Genomic DNA, 15953 nt, shown 5'->3' with positions numbered 1-15953 from the left:
CAACAACAGTCAGTGTACTTTATGAAACCCCCTGTGGGCGTATCTTCTGTCACTTTTTAAAACCTCAATTTAAGCGTTTCCATTTTCAAACATGGTTTCCCTCCATGGTTTGACTTATAAAGCCAGGCGCATGAACAGAAATGTTGCTGTTGATGACTAATATGAGGAATGAAAGCCTTTGAAGTCTCAAAGTATTCTACAGCTATAGCTGAACAGGGGACTCGCAGGTTCTGCAGCATGCAACAGGTGGCACAGAGAGTCACTGGCGGTATTCCCCCGGAGAAACACAGTGATGTAACTCAGTATTGCTCCACCCAGAGTGCATGAGAAGTGAGAAGTGGAGTGCCTGTTGCGGTATGTGTTTAATAACACATGAATTGTGAACAGACAAGTCACAGTCGCCCCTCTAGACTGCACAGCCATCATCAGAAAGTGTGACCAGCACCAAAAGCCTTTTCATAAATATCCTTAATATTTCTTTAGGTTGTAAAATGTCTTACAGTTCTGTGAATTCACTTTTGCTGCTTCTGACTAAAAGTTAGATCAGCAGACTTTCCATATTTAGGCGGTGGACTCCTGGATTCTTTCATTAATACTTTTATGTTAGACTTATGTTAGTCTATAGCCTGATGATAAAGAACCGAATATGAAACATTTGATCTGGATCTGAAGGAGGGAGGGAGAAAGTGAAATAAAGAACAAACCACCATTTTATCTCCTGTCTGTCTTCCCTCAACCAGCAACAATATCTGATGTTAACTGACTGTTTCAACACTTAATGTTAGTGATGAGGAAGAACTGCTTTATAACTCAGTTCAACTGGACAATTGTACCAAACCGTCATGTTCAACCATTTCTAATCTGTGTCACAGTAGAAAGAAACACATGTTGAACCAACAGTACATGAACCCTGAACACAACTCAAACACTGCTGACTATCAATCTAATGATTAGTTAACAGTTGAATAGCAGCGAGCTGTCAGATGAGGAAGAAGATGATCATATTTATTCTTCGGTTTTATTCTTAAAAGTAATAAAATACTCAGAAAAGATTGACAACAATGCTAGGTGAGTTTATTTGGAGGAAGTTATTTCAGCTTCATGACCACAGAGAATAAAACAATCTGTAGTCTGTACTTCACATTGAAACTATAAATTCTGATTCTGTTTTATAACAATAAATGTGTTTATTCTTTAATAGAAATTTCAAGTAAACACCCTGATCCCCCTCAAACTCACAGAGACTGAACAGTCACCTTACAGACAGAGAAAGAGATAAAAACACATGAGACAGTACTGATCTTAACAGAACACACAGTTATTAAACCTAAAACACACTCAGAGATTTAATTTAACTGACTGACTTTGGGTAAACTGGAAAAACTAATGATGAAACAAAACCCACACGATGCATATCTGTATGTGGAACCAATCAGAGAGGGGGAGTCACACTGACAGTGTAGATACATATAACGGAACCAAAAGCACTCAGAGCTAATTTCTTGACAAGAATGCAGACATCATGGATCATACTTTAATTTCACCTTGCTGTTGGACTGAAGACAAACACGGTCAGTAATGAATCCTATATTGATGTTGGTGTTAATCAGGAGTGAACTTCAGTTGTAAAGGTTGAGTCTGTATATTTGAATAGAACAGCAGGAACAGCTGCACGTTTAATACCAACAAACTGTTTCCAGCTTCTATTATCGCTCCGTGTTCTTCTACATAGTTCAAGGGGAAAAGTATATATATACATATATATATATATATGATTCTTATATTGTAAGATCTGACAACAGCATCGTTGTTTGTGTTTATCTGTTGTTTTGTCATTCCTTTATATGTTGGCAGTATTTATATTGTAGCCTCATTAAACATGTTTATTCCTTAAAACAACTCAAATAAAATCAATCAATTTTAATCTTTAAGGTAATAAAAGCTCATCAAAAACACTGACAGTGTTGTGCTGCGACTGTGTGAAACAGGAAACAGTGAACCGTCAGTAAACCACAGAGCTGAAGCTGCTGCTGTGTAAGTTCCACATTCATTGTGGTCTGTACAACCAGCAGCCTGTTCACCATTAGTTGCTGCTGTTGTTGCTTCCTTGTCTGTCCACGTACTTTCAGCACATGGTGTTTTTATTGCAACACAGCTCAATGAACTACGGAAGCCCTAAAGGGCCATGCATTCATACATTTTATTTCCTCTGTTTTCCCGGGATAACGAGTTAATTTTCTCGAGATCTCGAGATAACAATATAATTAATTTGAGATCTCGAGATAATGAGTGTGATATGATAACTGCGGGCAAGCCAGCCGTTACTTCGATCTCCGTGGTCAAATCAGACGTCACCAGCATCAACACTGTACCTAGACTATAAATACAAAGGAGTATTGTAATGACTACAGACAGACATCTGTTTATGACTCTTCACCGCTGTCTCCTCTCACAGGGAGAAGATGATCTGCTGGATCCTGCTGCTCATCAACCTGACCTCCTGTGTCTGTGGTTAGTTTCCACCTTCACTTTATTATCCATGAAGAGAAAAGTCCAAATACACTTTCAGACTTCCATCTTTCAATCTGTAAGGAGGAAGGCCTCTACAGCACTGAGAGCATCACTAAACTGTCCACAGAAACATCTCTAGATGGAGTTTAAAGGCTCACATGTTAAAGTTGTCACTTTGTCTGGTCCTCACTTTCCCTCTCTGTCTCCTCAACAGGAACATTTGTAGTGAATGTGACACAGACCTCCTATCAGGCAGAGGAGAACCATAACATCACACTGGAATGGACGTTCACAACCAACACTCACAGTTCCCTCAACTTCCTTTTTATTTACTGTCTACTGTTTACTGATCACAAGGTTTCAGTCCTCTATAATCTACATGAAGATGTCGAGGTCCCAGAGTCTCAGGATGAACAGTTTAAAGGACGAGTCCAGTGTGACAAAGACGTCCTCAGAGAAGGACGAATCAGACTTCATGTGTCCAGACTCAGGACTGAAGACTCGGGCCTGTACCTGTGTAAAGTGAGAACAACTTATGGTTCGAGCTCTGACAGATGTCAACTCAGTGTCACTGGTAAGTTGATTTTATAGAACTCAGTTAGTAAAAGAGGACTCAGAGTCTAAGACTATTAGTTTGGTGTGTTAGCATGCTAACATGAGCTAATTAGCACTAAACACAAACTAATAGCTGAGCTGAGTTACTTTAGTGTTAAGTTAAATTCCTCCTGAGGGGGACACGGATGGACAGACTGATATTTCCATCCACAGAGCTGCTGCCAGCGGCTGAAACTGTCCATCATAACGACCTGGAGCCATGAACCAGGAAACAGAGAAAATCAGCAAATCCTCACATTGGAGAAGCTGTAACTAGATAATGTTTGCTGTTTAACCACATTTTATATAATGTCCTTTACAGCAGCTGCTGATGAGCCCAAACCTCAGAGACCAACAGAGAGTCCACAACCAGAGAGTCCACAACCAGAGAGACGGGGAAGGATCGGCCTCTATGTTGGACTGACAGCAGCTCTACTGACTGTCTGTGGCGGACTCTGCTTTGCATTCAGTCGTTGTAAATATGCTAATAAGAAAAAAACGTCTCCCCAGCTGTACAGATGTTGATAACCCATTAGACTGTTTAACACCTGACTGATGAAACCAACAGACTCTGAGACTCTCTACCTTCAACATCTGTTTCAAGTGTCAGAAAACTATTTGTAATATGAAATGTATATTTTTCTTTTAAATGGTGTTTATGTTACTACAGGTTTAAGTTTAATGTAGTAATGTTAATGATGCTTCCACTGTGATCCCAGATGTTCCATGTTTGATGTCAGACAGTTAACATCAGAAGTAGAGCAAAGACATCTAAACAGCCATCGTCTGATTGATCCTCCACTGTAAGCTCTCTAAAATGTCCCAGTTGTTTGAGTTGTCAGTCTATGAAGAGTTTCTCAGAGGAATCATTCACATTGAGCTGTAAGTTGGTTCACTCATTGATCGCTCTGTTCTCCCTCCAGCTGTTATCAATCATCAGTCTTAAACAATGAGTCTGAATCAACAAGACAACAGAATTAGAAGAGAATTGTTCATTATTATATCTTAATCCTCCTGATGGATATTGTTACAATGCACTGGGTTTCTAATGTTCTGTTTATACATATTTTATATTTAAATATTCCTATTTGTATTTGACAGAGTTATAGTATTGTGTGTGTAAGTTTTTTAATATCAGACACCCAGAATGTCAAGAAGTAAAAGTTTATCAATAACAATGACAATAAACGTTACGCCGCCTTCAGATGATGATTTTAATATGAAGCCTCAGAGAAATTGAATGTGAGATTTGAAGTGAAACTGGAAACACAAAATCGTATATAGAGTATAACATGTTTTATAAGACAATTGAATAAGTTTGACTGGAATCAACAAGACACAGAATTATAAAAGAACAGCAGCAATAATTATTCTATCTTAATATTATGATGGCCATTGTTACAGTGCTTTCATACTGATTATAATGTGTACTTATTGTACATAGTACACATAGTATAATGTGAGTTGGTGTTTTACTACAACCACAGAAAAAGGAAAGTTCTGACAAAAATTGAAACAACAAAGTTTGTATTTATTTCTTTTATACCAGAAAGATTCATTAGATTTACTTATTTAACTTTAAGGTATAAAATATTAAACACTCAATAAAAACAAAGTTCATTAGATAAAGTGAATAAAAGAGGAAGAATGTAATCAATTAAATCACATATGGAGAAACCTTCCTGCTGCTTTCTGCTGCATTCCAGTTACAGAAACATTCAAACAACAACCACATTGCTGGATTCAGGTGTGTAATGATATTATCATAATGTAATATTAATCTTCTTAGTGAAACTCCTTTAAATCAAAATGCAACTAATGAAAGCTTGACAGCTTTTCACAACCTTAACTTGTGGAAAACAAAATCCACTGAAACAAGACGACCTAACTTAAAGTAAAGAGCTCCCTCTGCTGATCTTCATCCTTAATAGCAGTGTGAACAACTCAAAGCTTTTCTTCCAGCACACATACAATGAAAGAATGATAATCAGTAACACAGTAAATAACAGCAACAATAAAACAGTAACAGTACATTTCAGTTTAAATTGCACATTACAACAAGAAAAGGTTAAAGCTTATTGCCAGTGTACATAACACATCAGAACAGGCAGATCTGAAGGATCTTCAGTGAACCTGAACACTTCATTACATCCTGCAGGAGTCAGCTACATGATCCATAGAATATAAAGAAAAACATATTTTATTGTTGTGGTTTACAGAGATTTAAATGCATAAAAGGTAAATAAAAGAGAAATTGAATAGATTATACCTGGTATATGAGGTACACCTGTTTATCTACTATGTCTCTTATACCATGGCCACTTACTGAAGAATATAAAAGCAGGATGGGTTTTAATCTTTAGCAACTTTTTTGTTTTACCCATGTAATGTGTGTGAAGTTGTTGCCATGGTTACCTGCTGGTTTGTGTATTTCCTGTCAGCCAATGAGAAACTACTATTTTCTGTGTCCATGGTATGAGTTAAGAAAGTTGGACTACGTTCTACAGAATCAACTCACCATTGACATTCAGCAGCTGCCAGCAAATAATTTGTGTTCACTTCACACAGGTACAGTCCTGAGTCTGGACACATGAAGTCTGTCTCATTTACATTACTGATCAAATTTTTCCTCTGATCATGCTGAGATGTAAATGTTCCCTTCTACTACTGACCTGAAATCTGAAGTCGTGACCTTCAGGTACAGAGTGAATGAATAAAAGATAAAAAGCAACCAGCACAGCTGCTGCTGCTGCTGCCAGTCCCAGTCCACAGTAGAGTCCGAGTCTTCCCCGACTTCTTGTGTTTTGTGTCTCAGGTTTGGGCAAATCCCTCGCTGCTGTAAAGAGACCAAACTAATCTGTGTCATTTATACAAATCAAACTAAATATCCACAACAGATCTCAGTATAACTATAACTATATATAATTATATAAAGCTAACAACAAGTGAGTACAGCGTTATCAGATATATTGGATGGAACTATACCCTGCCTTCCAAACATTATTTTATTGAATGATGACTCCTCTCTTGCTCTATCCAAATAAAATAGATATGTTCTGTGGAATAAGTGCAGAAAATGGCAGTAATGAGATGGAAATATCTGCATATTATAAGTTTACTTACAACTTATAACAATACTATTTATCATCACATTTATTTTATGTCAATATGTGAATCTAAATGTACATTTCTAATGGCAAAAAGCCAAATCAATAAAACCATTTGGTCACTATAAAGATGGAGGTGTATCATATGTCCCAGATACTGCTGTGGTAGTCCACAATACTTTTCTACTCTGATCTTATTTATCCAAAAAAGCTGCTGCAATAAAGTTCTACTGAATCAACTCACCAGTGACATTGAGTCGACATTTACGCAAACTTCCACCATAATTTGTTCTCACTTTACACAGGTACAGGCCCGAGTCTTCAGTCCTGAGTCTGGACACATGAAGTCTGATTCGTCATTCTCTGAGGACGTCTTTGTCACACTGGACTCGTCCTTTAAACTGTTCATCCTGAGACTCTGTGATCTCGACACCATCCCATAGATTATAGAGGACTGAAACCTTGTGATTAATAATCAGTCTACAGTAGATAAAAAGGAAGTTGAGGGAACTGTCAGTGTTGGTTGTGAACGTCCATTCCAGTGTGATGTTATGGTTCTCCTCTGCCTGATAGGAGGTCTGTGTCACATTCACTACAAATGTTCCTGTTGAGGGAGACAGAGAGGGAAAGTGAGGACCAGACAAAGTGACAACTTTAACATGTGAGCCTTTAAACTCCATCTAGAGATGTTTCTGTGGACAGTTTAGTGATGCTCTCAGTGCTGTAGAGGCCTTCCTCCCTACAGATTGAAAGATGGAAGTCTGAAAGTGTATTTGGACTTTTCTCTTCATGGATAATAAAGTGAAGGTGGAAACTAACCACAGACACAGGAGGTCAGGTTGATGAGCAGCAGGATCCAGCAGATCATCTTCTCCCTGTGAGAGGAGACAGCGGTGAAGAGTCATAAACACATGAGGTCCAAGTTCAGTCCTCACATGTACCAGAACAAACATCTACAGTCTGTCTGTAGTCATTACAATACTCCTTTGTATGTATAGTCTAGGTACAGTGTTGATGCTGATGATAAACTGCAGTAATGTATTTCTGTCACAAGATGGCGCCAGTAGTTAACTCTCCACTAAAAAAAGGAAACATGACAACATGAGGATGGAGGTGTTCACTGAGCTGTGTTGCTGCTGGCTGAAGAGGACATGGAGAGTTCAATCCAACATCTCTGATGGTTACTTAGTAAAAAAGAACAGAATATTATTTATATGTATTAAAAACACTCAAAAGTAGGAGGTCTTCTAATGGAGCTACAGGCTATCTACAGTACTCAGATCAATGTCTGGAAGAAATAATGATGGATATATATTGTGAAATACAAATTCATTTGATCAGGTCTGATATCATTTCAGGCTTACCATTTAGTTTTAAACTGTTTATATAGTTTATAAGGACAAGAAACCAGATGTGGCATTATTAGTGCTAACGAGGGATGTGGAAGGTTAGGTAGTTACTGGATCGTTATAATGACAGTAGTGATGTAAGGTAGTTTGGAAGCTTTAGAACAGTAGAGCTTTATAAATGAATAACATGGGATGGATATTTCTAGTTGACAGTAAGTCCATCCAACCCTTTGATACAGAGAACAGTGATGGGTACAAATATGACATGCTTGACCATGTCTTTACCAACACAAGTCCTCTGTCTTTGATAAATACAATACAAGAACAACCTAATCCACAGAAATGATTGAACGCTTTTAATCTGGAAACCCACACTGTATATATATATATTCATGTCCACATGAAGTAAAGAGCAGTGTGTAGGTTAGATATCAACAGAACTCTAATAGTAAAACTATGTAGTTTGATACAGTGAATTCCCCCTGCTGCAGTTTAAACTGCTGGCCACCAACGTGCTGTAGAGAGATCATATTTATAAATGGTTGGGGATTTGCTAGAAGTTTGGCTTCCCCACCTCTATTTATAGCAGTCTCACTCACTCAGCCTGCATGAGGCAGAGAGAATGTTCCCAGACCAACCCGCACTGCTGTAGAGTTCAGATCAGTTCACTTCCTATGACGGCTGCAGTTTCAGTTCGCTGTACAGAGAACTGAAACTGCAGTACAATTTGCAGGCTCGAACCGCAAACCTTCCGATTTGTGAACGTGGTTCGGTATGCAGACCCACTCTTCCTCTGAGCCACAGCCCCCAGCCTAGATTACCCGATTGTACAGCCATCATCAGAAAGAAGTGAACTGAAGGAGGGAGGGAGTCTGAATGAAAGTAAAATAAAGAACAAACCGCCATTGTGTCTCCTGTCTGTGTTCCCTCAACCAGCAACAATATGTTAACTGTCTGTTTCAACACTAAATGTTAGTTTAAATCAGATTTATTTCTCATAACTCTTGAAATCACAATCAGAATAATCCCAGGGAGAAATTACTTTCGTTACATATACTCCATATGTGTGTGTGTGTGTGTGTGTGTGTGTGGAAGCCATCGACAGAGACGTTGTGGTCCGTAATGTCCCTGTGCAGTCCTGTCTCAGTGAAACACATCAGACTCCCGGTACTCTGCGTGGCTCCGCGTTAAGAGACCGCTTCAATCTTCTCCATAAAGCCGTCCCGTCTCCACCCTCCTCTCTTCCCCCCACGTTGCTTCCCTCCTCTTCATCCCCGGTGTGTTTCCTCCAGAGTTCAGCCGGTAAATCAGCGGCTCTGTCCACTGTACCGACCGCCGTTAGTGCCATCATACGGCAGCGTGTCCCGGTGGAAGCGGCATTAAAACACGAAAGAAAACACAAAGACTCTGTCAAACAACATCGCTAGAGAGGACAGGACTTCATAGAGTTACAGTGAACAAATAAGAACGAACAAAAAGAGAATAAAAGTTAAGAAGTTAAAGTTAAAAACTCAAAGGCTGGAGTAACGGAACAGACAGCAGCAGCTTTTCATCTGAACAAAGGGAAGAATGTAAAATGAGATTTAGTTTGTGAATTACTTTACTATGTTTATTGAATTTGCATGAATGAATTCATGGTAATTACATATATAAGCATATTTGTATTTTGTTTTACCCAAGTCTCAACTGGACAGCTGTACCAAACCATCATGTTCAACCATTTTCTAATCTGTGTCACAGTAGAAAGAAACACATGTTGAACCAACAGTACATGAACCCTGAACACAACTCAAACACTGCTGACTATCAATCTAATGATTAGTTAACAGTTGAATAGCAGCGAGCTGTCAGATGAGGAAGAAGATGATCAGCTTCATGACCACAGTTATTTGTTTTGTTACTGTGATTGTTATTGTTTATTTACAGTTGTCTTTCCCTTATATGCAGACAGTGTTTATGTTGCTGCCTAATGGAAAAAATATTTATTCTTCGGTTTTATTCGGTAAAGTAATAAAATACTCAGAAAACATTGACAACAATGAGAACTGAAACTCACTGAGGCAGGAAGTTACGCCCACTTGGTTCTGCTGTATATTTGTTCACCACTAGGTGGACCTTTGTTGCTTCCTTAGATGTCTACTTGTTGAATGTGTTTGTCTTCTCCTCCAGGCTGCTGCTGCTTTCATTCTACTTCACTTTAAATCAGCATGCAGAGACTTTAACATGCTCCACATACTGTCTGTTATTAATGTGTCACTTTAGTTCTTGTTGGATCATGGTGCAGTGGATACTTTTCTAATCAATGTGCACTTTGAACTGCAGCAGCACAGCTCTGACAGCTACAGTAGAACACATGATGAGACATGATGTTCACTGTGATGGATGCTCTGACTCAAGTTTCAATGGACTGCCTGGAGGAAGGCAAACACATTCACATATACATGTACAATCACTGCATTCAATAGGAAATATATACAATACAATATGTTTATTAAAGACTATTAAAAGACTTCTTTCATATAAATAGAGATTTATTTACAATATATACACACATTATAAACAGTATAAAGTCAGTGCATTGTAACAGTGTCCATCAGAACGAATGAATTAAGATAATTATCTTAATAATAATAATGTAAACTGGGTTCACACTAAGAACCATAGCAGCATCGGTAACAACATATAAAATAAACAAAGTAAACATTATCAATCACTAAATAAAAAAAGATAAAACAATTAAAAACAACAATAAAACCACAGTGAATAAAAGGTTAGAAAAAGGACCGCCAGAAGACAAGACTGTAAAAGTGCATTTTAAGAAGAGACTTAAAACAGATGTTGAAGGTAGAGAGTCTCAGAGTCTGTTGGTTTCATCAGTCAGGTCTTAAACAGTCTGATGGCTCATTGTGACAGAAAGAGGGTCCTCCAAACAGAGTCCTGTAAGTCCTGATGGGTTGTGTCAACATCTGTACAGCTGCAGAGATGATTCATTTCTTATCAGCAGATTTAGTCATACAGTGACAGGAGGCAGAGCAGAATACGACACAGACAGCCAGTAGAGCTGCTGTCAGTCCCAGTCCAACATAGAGACCGATCCTTCCCCGACTCTCTGGTTGTGGACTCTCTGGTTGTGGACTCTCTGGTCTCTGAGGTTTGGGCCCATCAGCAGCTGCTGTAAAGGAAACATTATCTAGTTACAGCTTCTCCAATGTGAGGATTTGCTGATTTTCTCTGTTTCCTGGTTCATGGCTCCAGGTCGTTATGATGGACAGTTTCAGCCGCTGGCAGCAGCTCTGTGGATGGAAATATCAGTCTGTCCATCCGTGTCCCCCTCAGGAGGAATTTAACTTAACACTAAAGTAACTCAGCTCAACTATTAGTTTGTGTTTAGTGCTAATTAGCTAATGTTAGCATGCTAACACACCAAACTAATAGTCTTAGACTCTGAGTCCTCTTTTACTAACTGAGTTCTATAAAATCAACTTACCAGTGACATTGAGTCGACATTCACCAACGTTGTCACCATAAGTTGTTTTCACTTTACACCGGTACCGACCCGAGTCTTCAGTCCTGAGTCTGGACACATGAAGTCTGATTCGTCCTTCTTTGAGGACGTCTTTGTCACACTGGACTCGTCCTTTAAACTGTTCATCCTGAGACTCTGAGATCTCAACACCATCATGTAGATGATACAGGACTGAAACCTTGTGATCAGTAATCAGTAGACAGTAGACAGAAAGAGAGTTGAGGGAACTGTCAGTGTTGGTTGTGAACGTCCATTCCAGTGTGATGTTATGGTTCTCCTCTGCCTGATAGGAGGTCTGTGTCACATTCACTACAAATGTTCCTGTTGAGGAGACAGAGAGGGAAAGTGAGGACCAGACAAAGTGACAACTTTAACATGTGAGCCTTTAAACTCCATCTAGAGATGTTTCTGTGGACAGTTTAGTGATGCTCTCAGTGCTGTAGAGGCCTTCCTCCTTACAGATTGAAAGATGGAAGTCTGAAAGTGTATTTGGACTTTTCTCTTCATGGATAATAAAGTGAAGGTGGAAACTAACCACAGACACAGGAGGTCAGGTTGATGAGCAGGATCCAGCAGATCATCTTCTCCCTGTGAGAGGAGACAGCGGTGAAGAGTCATAAACACATACATAGTGATGTATATCTTTTATATGATGACGCCAGAGGTTAAACTCTGCACCATCAGCAGGAAACATGGAGCTGAAGAGGACATTGAGAGTTCAATCCAACATCTTTGATGGTTACTCAGGAAAACAATCATCAGATGAAGTTTGATTAAATGTGTTTGTGTGAATCCACAAATAAAAATGAAACAACAGTTTCATATATAATAAAAACACCATGTGCTGAAAGTACGTGGACAGACAAGGAAGCAACAACAGCACCAACTAATGGTGAACAGTCTGATGGTTGTATCACATCATCATTTTACTGTGTGAGAACGAGAGAACACTTGACTAACCTGTTCTCAAAGTAGGCACAGCATATTGTCCTGTTGAACACCGTTCATAACTCACACAGCATCATATGTTGTCAGTGGTTGATGAACTTTTTATAACTATCTTTAACTTTACTTTTAGTAACTTTATTTTTGTTTTAAGGAATAATCATGTTTAATAAGGGTTCAATATAAATACTGCCAACATATAAAGGAATGACAAAACAACTGCAAATAAACACAAACAATGATGCTGTTGTCAGATCTTACAATATAAGAATCAGAGGCAAACAAGTAGATAAGTCCCCTTGAAATATGTTAAACAAACTATTTAAGCCTCCAAGTCAAGAGTCATACACCATCTTGTGATAAAAAGTTTGAAATGCATCAATAAAAACAGCATGTTCAGTAAACATGATGTTTTATCAGATCAGGTGCATTACAATATCACAGTTAACAAAAGGATAAAACTGCTTGAGGAAATCTACAAATAGCATTATGGACAGATCAACCACACTGAACAACAAACGTCTGGGTACACACATCTCTAACAGTGTCCCATACAAGTTGACCCAGTGTGTCCAAATCTGAACACATCAAACGTTGCCATTTAAAAATAGAGAGTTCATCAAAATCAAAGAATTAGTAACATTGAAGACTGGATGGTTGAAAAGGGCAGGTCAACATATATTAACAGTTCATTAACTAGTCAGATTTATGAAGTTACACATGCTGCCCAGCCTTAACAGCTCTACTCTTCAGTGTCTGTGTGCTTTAGTTCATTTCAGTCACCAACAGACAGAAAGATGACATGGGCTATAAAACAGAACAGGGAGCGATAATAGAAGCTGGAAACAGTTTGTTGGTATTAAACGTGCAGCTGTTCCTGCTGTTCTATTCAAATATACTGACTCAACCTTTACAACTGAAGTTAACTCCTGATTAACACCAACATCAATATAGATTCATTACTCACCTGGTTGGCTGCACTTCATACAAACAGGAGAGGGTCGACTGTGGCTCAGAGGTAGAGTGGGTTGCTCACTGTTAGGAAGGTTGCTGGTTTGATCCTCACAAATCCCAAAATGCATCAGTTTCTGTGTGTCTTTATTTAGCAGACTATGGCAAGCCATTTTGATATTTAACAGCTAGACTGGATATGTGTTGCAGATATGTCTAATTCAGTTTTGCCTAGTCAAAAACAACATTTCAGATATCTGCAACTACATTCTTCCTGGGACAAATGATGTCACTTTTGCCATTCATTTGTATGGGGTTTCTCATTACGGATATCTACAATTCAGTTGCAGATATCCACTATGTGAATTACGGATATCTGGAATTGAATTGTAGATATCCGTAATTCCAGTTAGTATGTATATCCAGTCTAGCTGTTAAATGTTAAAATGGCTTGCCATAGAAAGCAACGTGATAAAGACACGCAGGAACTGGAGCTGTTGACCCTACACAATCTTGTACTACTACTGTTCTAAAACTACCTTACATCACTACTGTCATTATAACGATCCAGTAACTACCTAACCTTCCACATCCCTCGTTAGCACTAATAATGCCACATCTGTTTTATTGTCCTTATAAACTATATAAACAGTTTAAAACTAAATGGTAAGCCTGAAATGATATCAGACCTGATCAAATGAATTTGTATTTCACAATATATATCCATCATTATTTCTTCCAGACATTGATCTGAGTACTGTAGATAGCCTGTAGCTCCATTAGAGGACCTCCTACTTTTGAGTGTTTTTAATACATATAAATAATATTCTGTTCTTTTTACTGAGTAACCATCAAGTGAGGAAATGTGCATTCCAGTTGTTTTTCTTTTCTATTTTTTTTTTACATTTTAAATCGCTGTCACGCACACAGCATGCGCACACAAGCTCCTCCTTTACCACTCCACTGAGACAGACAGCGCGCACAGCAAGGGCACGAGCAGCAGAGTACACGTGGGCTGCTATTGTGATATGCAAATGTCAGATGACGTCACCTGAGCTGTCTGACACAGTGGCCTCTCCCACAGACACTCTACTGTGATGGAGACTGTGGCTCAGAGATGTTGGCGACCTCTCTGGTGTTATTGGAGACTTTATCAGTTACGGTGCTCAACGAGCAGCGGGTGCTGCTGTGAGTCCCTCCCCGTCCAGAAGCACTCACAGGCGGCCAGTCTCACAGTAGCAGTCCGAGCAGAGGAGACGAAGCTGCTTTCCTTACCGAGGAGTTGGTAAAAATGCTTTCCTGTGGAACATGCGCGCAGATGGCACTAGGGCCGGGGGGCATGACCCCTCAGATTCATAGTGACCCCCTCAGATTCATAGTGAGCAGGGAGCACTCAACTGTGGGGTTACGTTGTTCAGAGCTCCAAGTTCCGACTTTCAGTGTAAATTGAACACACCATAAGCCACGACTCTCACAGACTATAGGGAATTCCTAATAGTACTACTTCTGTCATTTAAAATGTGAATTTCATTATTATTTTTTTCATACCTTAAAGTTCAATAAGTAAATCTAAGGATTATTTCTGGTATAAAAATAAATAAATACAAATTTTGTTGTTTCCGTTTTTGTCAGAACTTTCCTTTTTCTTTACCCTAACTTATAAATGAAGCCTGGACGACATATTAAAAGAGACTGATGATAAACATGTCTACCTCATTAATACTCTTAATGTCCTAGTAGTTGTAGAATGAGCTCATTCAGAATAAGGCATTCATACTTTATAATCACTAACAAGAGTCAGTATGCTGCATGCTAATAGGTAGATAGTTAATGGTCAATATGTGAGCCTTAATATGAAGTGTTACCAACTTTTCTTCATGTTTTAATCTTAAAAAATGATTCCATTCAACTTATTGAAGGATTATAAATGTTCTGTGGTTGATGACAATTTCTATGAGCCAGAGAAGCTGAATAAATTAATCTCAAATATTCCAGATCATTTCATTCTGAGGTGACACAAACATTTGATCACATGGGATGTCAACATCAGCACAGTCTCATGTTACAGGAAACAAGAAGTCATCCATTTGGGGAACTTGGTGAATATTGTTGAACGTTCCCAACAGTCAGACAACTCTTTATCTTTCTGTTTGTAACTGTGAGGACATTCTGACTGTTGATTGATGGCTTTAATATCTTTGAGTTTGAGGAGGACAGGGGCTTTAAAGTTCTATGAGAAATAAAGAATAACAGCTTTTATTTCTATACTTTCACTTTGAAGTAAAATCATGTGACTAAAGCTCCTCCTCTGGATTTTGTCTGTCTGAATCTGAGCTGATGCAAGAACACAGTGAATTGCTCCATATAAACTCACCTACTTCCTCCTGTAACATTCAGACTGTAGTGAATCAACTCGTCCAGTTCAGACATAAAGTGTGACAGCTTGCTGCTCCATCAACTACAAAGTAAGTAACTCAAACCTTTGATTTACTGTCAGCACAGTTTGAATTGTGTACAGTGGTTCATTCACTGCTGATATGTTTGATCCAATGTCGACTCGGATTAGAAAACAGTTTAAAAATGGCTCTAAGTGTATTTGAGATTAATGAGCTGGATAAATACAGAGTTTGGAGGTTTAATCTTCATCTTGATGTGATAGAAAGAGTCAAATGGCTTAATTGATCAGTTGATCAAAACAACTTAATTAACAATTTTTATTAACATATATAATCTGTTAGGAAACAAAAGTGCCAACAACTCTGTGGTTCCAGAATCGTAAATGTGAGGAACTTTTCTCTGTTTTATATAATTTTAAATTGAATATCTTTGTGTTTTGGACTCTTGGACGAGCAGAAATAGGCAGTCTGAGGACGTCACATTGTACATTAGGTGGTTGAGAGGCTTTTTCACAATATTCTGACCTTTTATGAGTAAAACAATAGATTAAATGAAAACATAATCAGCAGATTA

General features: G+C 38.5%; 2 protein-coding genes across 32 annotated transcripts in view; one reads left to right on the top strand and one right to left on the bottom strand.

The window, feature by feature from the left end:
- The window catches only part of LOC127363555 (uncharacterized), a 135758-nt gene that overhangs the window by 14067 nt on the left and 105738 nt on the right, over positions 1–15953 (bottom strand). For 4 of the 15 annotated variants that reach the window (XM_051400164.1, XM_051400174.1, XM_051400175.1 and 1 more), the window contains one exon: positions 11049–11408. The exons of 4 other annotated variants lie outside the window; for them this stretch is intronic. In XM_051400164.1, the coding sequence (XP_051256124.1) occupies positions 11049–11408 (360 nt within the window). Of the gene's footprint in view, positions 1–6691; positions 6817–7031; positions 7088–10110; positions 10734–11048; positions 11409–15953 lie in introns of those variants that run through there. 7 more of the 15 variants (XM_051400179.1, XM_051400177.1, XM_051400182.1 and 4 more) reach the window with 5 other exon arrangements.
- Positions 1–15953, top strand: part of LOC127363548 (anti-sigma-I factor RsgI8) — a 150636-nt gene that overhangs the window by 49823 nt on the left and 84860 nt on the right. For 5 of the 17 annotated variants that reach the window (XM_051400138.1, XM_051400143.1, XM_051400147.1 and 2 more), the window contains one exon: positions 2456–2511. The exons of 5 other annotated variants lie outside the window; for them this stretch is intronic. In XM_051400138.1, coding sequence (XP_051256098.1) covers positions 2463–2511 — 49 coding nt within the window. In that variant the 5' untranslated portion in view covers positions 2456–2462. Of the gene's footprint in view, positions 1–1426; positions 1572–2455; positions 2512–15212; positions 15449–15953 lie in introns of those variants that run through there. 7 more of the 17 variants (XM_051400148.1, XM_051400150.1, XM_051400149.1 and 4 more) reach the window with 6 other exon arrangements.

The sequence above is a fragment of the Dicentrarchus labrax genome, unplaced genomic scaffold, assembly GCF_905237075.1.
Source record: "Dicentrarchus labrax unplaced genomic scaffold, dlabrax2021, whole genome shotgun sequence".
NCBI classification, from domain to species: domain Eukaryota; kingdom Metazoa; phylum Chordata; class Actinopteri; family Moronidae; genus Dicentrarchus; species Dicentrarchus labrax.
This window is presented reverse-complemented; position numbering and strand designations above follow the sequence as displayed.